Source organism: Microtus ochrogaster, chromosome 6, assembly GCF_000317375.1.
Source record: "Microtus ochrogaster isolate Prairie Vole_2 chromosome 6, MicOch1.0, whole genome shotgun sequence".
Taxonomy (NCBI): Eukaryota; Metazoa; Chordata; class Mammalia; order Rodentia; family Cricetidae; genus Microtus; species Microtus ochrogaster.
This window is the reverse complement of record NC_022013.1, coordinates 46,709,025-46,717,852: the sequence shown is the minus strand read 5'-3', so window position 1 is coordinate 46,717,852 and position 8,828 is coordinate 46,709,025. Positions and strand designations below refer to the sequence as shown.

At 39.6% G+C, this 8,828-nt stretch overlaps 1 protein-coding gene across 9 annotated transcripts in view; it reads right to left on the bottom strand.

Moving 5' to 3' along the window:
* Nucleotides 1-8,828, bottom strand: part of Slc4a7 (solute carrier family 4 member 7) — a 61,539-nt gene that overhangs the window by 15,071 nt on the left and 37,640 nt on the right. For all 9 annotated transcript variants that reach the window (XR_003377041.1, XM_005348546.2, XM_013346855.2 and 6 more), the window contains 5 exons: nucleotides 7,398-7,559; nucleotides 6,765-6,878; nucleotides 5,591-5,752; nucleotides 5,022-5,273; nucleotides 1,004-1,072 (listed from right to left, as the gene is read on the bottom strand). Coding sequence is in view for 8 of the 9 variants with exons in the window: in XM_005348546.2 (XP_005348603.1) it covers nucleotides 1,004-1,072; nucleotides 5,022-5,273; nucleotides 5,591-5,752; nucleotides 6,765-6,878; nucleotides 7,398-7,559 (759 nt within the window). In the remaining variant the exon portion in view is untranslated. The remainder of the gene's footprint in view (nucleotides 1-1,003; nucleotides 1,073-5,021; nucleotides 5,274-5,590; nucleotides 5,753-6,764; nucleotides 6,879-7,397; nucleotides 7,560-8,828) is intronic.

Sequence of the window (8,828 nt, the reverse complement as noted above, 5' to 3'; positions counted from 1 at the left end):
GGAGGGAGGGAGGGAGGGAAGAGATCAAGACAGCCAGGGTTGGTGGTATATACCTATAATCCTACCCCATGGGTGACGACTGTTTAAACCAGCCTAGGAGGCTAGCCCTGACTCAAAAAAGCAAAACGAAACAGGCAAAATATTTTACTTTGGTCAAATTTCAAATATACTAAATGTCTTTGAACTGTTTTCAATATGCACAATTAAATACTAACAGTCTTCTGAGGTTTCTTCAAGCTTAATACCACTAAGGTTATGAAGAGAAATCACCAATTCATACATTGGATACTTCTGAACGTAATTTCTTTATTTATAAATCAGAGGTAAAAATCAACCTACCCACCCCACAAAATGGCTATAAAAATCGAGTGAGACAGTATCATTTCTTCGCCATGGGAGACATATTTTTTTAGTGCTGGCTCTGGGAAGTGCTGCCAGCTATTTCCACAGCAGTGAGTGACTGTGGATGGCATCGTTTCTGTGAGAAGAAGTGGCCACCATGGGGCTCTGCTGGTCTAAACATTTTAACTCGGGTCTGTACACACCTGAGTCTATTTTAGCAGACTGTGTGCACAGAGCACGGGTAAGCACTGGTCCCTGAGTCCAGTTTCACGCCCTGCTTTGTAACAGGAGCTCCTTCTTCCTCCATCAGTCAGCATCGTAAGAATTACAGAACACAGCAAATGTGCTAGGCCTCACTGTGACATAAACGTCTGCATATCCTTTCTGTCTCAATGCTGAAAGTGTTCTCCACCAGGGGTAAAGTCTTTTCATTCTGACCTTTGACCCTCCCCTCACTAAACTAGTCTTCCTTGAGAAGGTAGATATATGATGTTCCCTTGGATTTAAATTAAAGTAGGTGAATTATCATCTCATTCTTTGGAGTAAAAATATGCAGTAAGCAATAATCCACTCAGCAAATGTGGTTTGATATAACAAGACAAAAAATAGTCACAAGTACAGCTTTTGCCATTTTTAAATAGTGTCATTATTAAATACTTGCCTGGATTCCTTTCAATGATGAAACTCCCATATAAAGGAAAACGCCATATAGAACTGGCATTGGGATAAACTGTAAATAAAATTACTACAATCAGAACTCATTGTACTAAATAATTTTACAATAATAAGTATACAGAAACATTAATGAGTAGCTATGGTGACAGAATTGAAAATTCTTTTCTGATAAGGATTGGACCAACGTTCCTACACAGAAGAAGGAAACATATATTTATTGTTTATACATTAGAGAGTCAACTGACCTACAGATTGTTCATCAAGAGAGTGCACTCAAGAATAAGGAGAAAGGGCACTTCAGTCAACAGCTTAGTTTGAAACCTAGTTAACTTTTTAAACAAAACAGCCTTTCGGTACTTCAGTTTATGCACCAGCTTGCTGTGTAGTTAAATTTCTGAAGGGTGAACATGACAAACCCCTTTGCTGGAAGGCCTTCTGTCAGAAATCATGGCTGTGTGTGTAGATAATTAAGAGATACTTTAAATAGTTATTATCAATTTAAAAATAAGAGCAATAATATCGATAACTAGGATAAGCTGGCATAAAGAACACTATCTGTGTGGGGGTACACTTGTCTTTGCATAAGTGGATGTGAACTGTCTGGTGCAATCATGCTCTATCATGCTCTACCTTCTGTTTTGTTGTGAAGACAGGGTCCCCTACCAAATCCAGAGAGCTCACCAATTAGGCAAACTAGCTGACCAATAAGCTCAGAGGATTTATGTATCTTTACTTACAGGGTGATAAGATGACAGGCTCTTTACCCATGGGTGCTAAAGATCTGAACTCAGGATTTACACCTGTATAATGAGTACTTTACAAACTGAGTTACGCCCAGAACACATTTCTATGAAAGACTACAATTTCTAAAACAAAGTGAAATTCAGGACTAGCACTGCTTTACACTTCTGTAAATCTCTTTAGTGGTTGCTTAACAAGAGACAGGGAGTATTCATCTTGCAACTTTGTTATGTTTACAGCAATTCACTACAATAAGCTCTTCTGTATGAGATACACAGAAAGTGCTGTCTTTTGCAGGATGGAGCCCTTGGAATGGAAGACCCTGGTGGAATTCTGACAGAATGCCAGGGACTCCAACAGGGACTCCAACAGTCCTTGAAGCAGACTGAAAATATCTGTTCTAGGAAAAATGAGTCAATATAAACATAAGTGTAAAAATATTGCCTGGGCAGCCTACAAACCACAATCCCAGAGAATTTAGACCACAAGGAGGACACTAAGAGAGACTTACATAGATCTAATCTACATGGGAAGTAGAAAGTAGAAAAAGACAAGATCTCCTGAGTAAATTGGGAGCATGGGGACCTTGGGGGAGGGGAGAGGCAGGGAGGGGAGCAGAGAAAAATGTAGAGCTCAATAAATATCAAAAAAATATATTGGCTGGGCAGTGGAGGCACATGCCTTTAATTCTAGCACTCAGGAGTCAGAGACAAGCAAATCTCTGAGTTCAAGGCCAGTCCAATCTACAGAGCGAGTTCTAGGACAGGAACCAATGCTACAGAAAAACCCTGTCTCAAAAAATCAAAATATATAACTAACTAAATAAAATATATAGTTATAGTTATAACAATATTTAAGATTACAATAATGATAGATATCAGCATAATTTAACTTACTTTCCTCCCTTCCTTCCCTGTCTGTGTGTGCATGTACACACACATGGATATACATGTGCATGCAAGCACGTGTGTCTTGATGCACACAAGGAGGTCAAAGGCATGTGCATCTGAGTTCTGGGGACAAAACTCAGGTTGTCAAACCTGGCATCTGCAAATGCCCTTACTAAGTGATCCATCTTGCCAGCCCCTTTCAATGCAGGCTAGACTCATATTGAGTCTAGCCTGGCCTGGAACTAACCATGTAGCCCAAGCTATCCACTAACTTACAACAATTCTGTACAGCCCCATTCCCACCTCACTTCTGTCCAAATGCTAAGACTGCAGACATAAGCCACCACGCCCAAATATTACCAGAGCAAGTTAACAAAGTTGAGGGTCAACAAGTGGCTCTGTGAGTCAAAGTTTTTGCTATTCTGATGTGGGAGTGACTTCTTTCTATCTGTTCCTTTCATTGGTTAATTAATAAAGAAAACTGCTTGGCTTGATAGGGCAGAATTTAGATAGGCAGAGTAGACTGAACATAATGCTGGGAAGAAGGGAGGTGAGCCAGATGCGATGGAGCCAGCCGCCAGGTCAGACATGCTGAATCTTTCCCGGTAAGCCACCACCTCGTGGTGCTACACAGATTATTAGAAATGGGTTAATCAAGATGTGAGAATTAGCCGATAAGAGGCTAGAACTAACGGGCCAGGCAGTATTTAAAAGAATACAGTTTATGTGTTATTATTTTGGGTGTAAAGCTATTTAAAAGAATACAGTTTGTGTGCTGTTATTTTGGGTGTAAAGCTATTTAAAAGAATACAGTTTGTGTGTTGTTATTTTGGGTGTAAAGCTATTTAAAAGAATACAGTTTGTGTGTTGTTATTTTGGGTGTAAAGCTATTTAAAAGAATACAGTTTGTGTGTTGTTATTTTGGGTGTAAAGCTAGTTGTGCGGGAGCCAGGCGGGACGAAAAGCAGACCTGCTCACCTCCTCGCTATACTATTCAAGCCAGACAACCTGAGAGTGGAATCTGGAGCCCATCCTGACCTTCATGGTCACTACTGCACGTGTACCCGTATGTGCACACGCGTGCTCTCTCTCTCGCTGACGTTCATGGTCACTACTGCACATGTACCCGTATCTGTGCACACGTGTGCTCTCTCTCTCTCTCTCTCTCTCTGACCTTCATGGTCACTACTGCACATGTACCTGTATTTGTGCACACACGCGTGCTCTCTCTCTCTCACATACACACACAATTTTTTTAAATTTAAATCACCAAGTTGAAAAAAAAATTGTCTTTGAGGAGTTACTTTTGAAAAGTAAAAAATAGAGACTAAGTTTTATTGTAGAGTTTTCTGCATGTACGAGTTGAATTTTTCTATTTATATACAGCATTTAATTCATTAGAAATTTAGAAACTATAATAAGACTTAAGGGGCAACTTTCAAAGAGCTTCAATGGGCCCTCACCTTCAGAAGACTACATAAAATAGTTCTTTTGTCTCCAAGTTCCTTTAAAACACACTCAGCACTACACAACTGCCCATTTCATGGGTGAACTCTGGAGTCCCTGCAGGAAGACAACACTACACCCTATTTATTGCTATCCCGTGTCGAAGGGTACTGAGAGCAGTCCAGACACACGGCACTTAAACTGGCTAGTAAAACGTACATAAAACAAGCCCATGGAATTTCATCAATGAAGAACATCCTTTTAAAGCTAATATACATTAAGTCTCTTTTAGTTTATAGTGTGTCAGCTTTTATTCAGCCATTTTCTTTACAAGAAAAATAACCAAAATAGCAAAGACAAATATGGAGTTGGGTTTTTACATGATAAAGAAAAAGTTTCAAATTAGATACTATGCTACATAATTACTTTTAATGACTATATTCTGTAAAATATAACTATATTCTGTAAATTAAGGATGTGACAAAAATGTATTTAACTGAATTTCTTATGTGTTTCATTGGTAATCTTATTTTTTTATTTTTTAGTGTTTATTACTTTTATTTCATGTGCTTTATCAAGAAAAGAACATCAAATTCACTTAAGAGTACTTTAAAGAAACCAAAGCATTTTTCTCCTATTGCTTCCGATTACTTCCTGTACTATGTTCTAACCACATGCTGCTTAACGCCTTCCAACTGCAGGCTGTAACTGACGGATCTACAGGGCATAATTATTAATCTACATGTTTACCACATGAAAAATGTTGCTGAACAGAATTTCTAAACGTGAATGGATTTTAAATTATGGGGGGGGGTGCGCACTGATTTTATGTATTCCACACATATTTCAATGTTTCATTTCCGTACATTTGCGTACAAATGTTAAGCGGGATGTTAACACTGCCACCATGCCACAAAGGGTTTTTACCTTTAGCGCTGAAGTCATGAACACAGAGAGCCCCATCAGGATAAAAATCATCAGCCCTGTGACCCGCTGCTCACGAATCCCCAGAAACTTGGGTTGTTCCCCTGGAGCAGAACATTCCGACTCGACTTTTAAGCTGTTCACATGACTTATAGACAACACTGTCGCAGCCACAAACCATGGCAGGCCCATGATAGAGCAGACTCCCAACATGACACCAACCATGAGCAAGTCAAGGTGATAGCCAGCTCCTTTCTGAAGAGAGAAACGAACACCAGTAAATCTAGATATTGAAGTTCCAAATTTTTTTTTTGTTTTTTGTTTTTTCGAGACAGGATTTCTCTGTGGTTTTGAAACCTGTCCTGGAACTAGCTCTTGTAGACCAGGCTGGTCTCGAACTCACAGAGATCCGCCTGCCTCTGCCTCCTGAGTGCTGGGATTAAAGGCGTGCGCCATCACCGCCCAGCTGAAGTTCCAAATTAATTATAAGAAGGAAGAAACTAGTTTTCAAATGTATTTTTAAGTATTCTTGCTATTAAAGAAAATACCCTCAAAGAAGCCTCTGAGAATACCTTGAGTTTGTGTTCTTTTCTGTTGATGATTACAGCTGTAATCTGTTGATCCATGAAGATAAGAATGGTACAGAGGAGAGCGGGAATGGCTGCAATTAGCAATGTCCACCAAGGGTTATCTCCCAAAGGGCTTATGATCCAGCCCCTACTTGGATCAGTAGGCTATTAAAGTTTAAGAACAAAGAAAAAAGTTTCATTCCTCTACTTTACTAGATTTCTACAACACATAGTGGGTCTATTGCGTGAAATGCCAAGGGATAGAAGAAAAGCTGAATTAGGATGTGTGGTAAATTCTTTGCAGACAGTGACAGAAATTTCATCCTGTGTCTACAAGCATGCCCTGTTATGGAACCTGCCAACTCTCCATCAACTCAAGATCATCTTGTAACTTATACACAAAGTAAGACCAAAGTGACATGTACAGTCTAGACTTCAAGAAACCCTGAAGCTTCCTTGACCCTCCTGAAGTCCTGAGATGACTGTGTTTCTGAGTAAGCTTCCTGGAGAGGAAGACACAAACAGAAGCAGGGAAGGGAAACACCACCACTCTCTGTTTCAGCCCTTCAGCCAGACTGTCCCCACCAGCCAATCAGATACACGAAAGGCATGGGACCTACTGACTAGACCACATCCCACCGGGGCAAACCCAACCTTCATAGAGTTATGAACAGAGGCTTACTGCTTAGAGACTAGCAGTTTGGGGTTCGGGTTTTTTTGTTTGTTTGTTTGAATTTGTTTATTATGGATAATAAAAATTGCTGTTAAGTAGCTTAGATTGGCCTGGAACTATGTAGTTCCAAATATAGTGAAATAAATTTCTCTTGTATCAATTCTTAACGTACCTTGGGTTAGAGTCCTGAAACTAGTGGTTATGGGAGGTTATGGTACTGAGTCAGAATTGGCACAGAACAACTACAGACAAAAATCTGGCCCCTTATCAGATCAAACACATTTCAATGATGTAACATGAAACTGATTTTTAGAGCAATCACTCTAGTGCTTGGAGGACAGGAGTTACTAAAACTTAAATTAATATTTGTCAATGCAAAAGGTAAATTGACTGCAGTTCACAAGAGCTCTTGCCTAATAAGAACAATGTCCTGGCCTCAAGTCTTTTCCTCACTAAGTAGTTTGGCATTTCCAAAAACAAATAGCCACTTGCTTTAATACTCACCTCAAACTTTTCAGGAACGTGAAGTTTAGGAGATGGAATTCCTACAAGGTAGTCAATTGCAACCATTATTACTATTGTGAGAAATACAGCAAAGTCACTGATTGTTGATCGTACCTACAGTAGAGATTACATTAACATAAACATAGAATTACTTCCTGGACTTTGTAAATACTTCATGTCTTTCTCATAAAATATGTCTCCAATGTATGGATGAGACTTTTAATATGAGTGTTACATATGCCTATCCATTAATCCCGAAACATAAGAAAAAGTCACAGCTACCCTCCACTTTCTCACAGTACAATCTCCCTTCTCTATGCCCAGATATGCAATATATGTAGAGTCTTGTTTTGCTTTTTGTTTGAGACAGGTTTTCTCTGTGCAACAGTTCTGACTATCTTAGAACTCTATACACCAGGCTGGCCTTGAATTCACAGAGCTCTGACTGTATCTGCCTCCCTAATGCTGGGATTAAAAACATGCACCACTACCACCCAGATGATATATTTTTTACTAAAAGGAATTTCTTTTAAACTATTTAGTATAAAAGAATAACTTTAATCAATAATTGTTGCTTTGAAATAAATCAAAAGAAAAGAAAACATAAATATTACCAAAATTCAATCCAGTTACCTTGGTAGGAAAATAACGCTTGGTCTTAAACTGTTTAAGGAATGAAGACAGAAAGAACGTCGTGAAGAACAGGACAACACACCAGAAGAGCACGTCGGGAACGTAGGGCCCGTGAGGACCACAGGCTGACCCCACAAACATACCATGGAAGGTCTTACACTCCTGGAGGGGAGGACAGGAGAGGAAGGACATGGAGATTTTCAAGTATCTAACAGAGTACTCATGAATATTGTGGAATCTAAGGCATCAATTTTATATTCTACTCAGAAGATTATGATATTCCTTTAAAAACCACCACAATGGAGGATTTGCCAAGGTTCCCCTTCCTTTCAACTGCATGTTCCCTTTAGAGAAAGGCTCACAGTGACTGTTAACCGAAATGTCTCCTCTGCATCCCTGGAGGCCACAACTGCACTGCCTGACATCTGGTTTAATTAAAAGCAGCAGACAGAAAATCACTACTGCACTCTTTATAGATGCTAAGGGAGCATGGACAGAGCACTGCCTTAAAAGACAACTGGAGAGGAGCACAGTGGCACGTATCTGTGACCCTTATCTCTCTCGAGGTGAGGCTGAAGGTTCAGAAATTCAAGGCAAGTCTGCTATTTATATTCAGATGGCAGCCTGGAATAAATGAGGCTTTACCACTCACCCTAGAGAAAGTAGGAAGAATTAAAGGCAACTAATTCAGCTCTGACTTGACACCTGGGACTGAAACATGATCTTTCATGAGCAGCAAAACTGTCATTAAGTTTCTAGCAAAACTACATCTGGTCTGGTGCTATAGCTCAGTAGTAAAGCACTTGCCTTGTATGTGTGAGGCCCTGGATCTAGGTCAGTTATGCATATCATATTCTGCATATCAGATATTTACATTATGACTCATAACAGTAGCAAAATTACAGTTATGAAATAGTAATAAAATAATTTTATGGTTAGGGTCAACACAACATAAGGAACTGTATTAAAGGGTCACAGCATTGGGGAGGTTGAGAAGCACTGGTCTAAGGCTTTACACATCACTTAAAAAAACACAAAAGAGGCTGCAGAGATGGCTCAGAGGTTAAGAGCATATTTGCTCTTAATTGGAATAGTTTCCACCACCCTTACTGGGTGCCCACAGCTGCCTGAAACTCCAGTTCTGGGAATCTGACACCTTCTGGCCTTTGTAGGTACCTGCACTCATGCACACACCCATATACATGCACATTAAAACATGACCATTTAAAAAAATTACAGAACGTATTTTGAAAACAATATACATATCATTATCAAGAAGAAAAGTTCAGCACAAATAGAAAGCTGGACATGGAAGCTCACATCTTGAATTCTAGCACAAGGAAGGTTAAGACAGGAAGACTGCTGAAAATCCTAGGTCAGTACAAGTTACAGCTTGAAACCACCCCAGAAGGAAACAGGGAGTGATAAAAG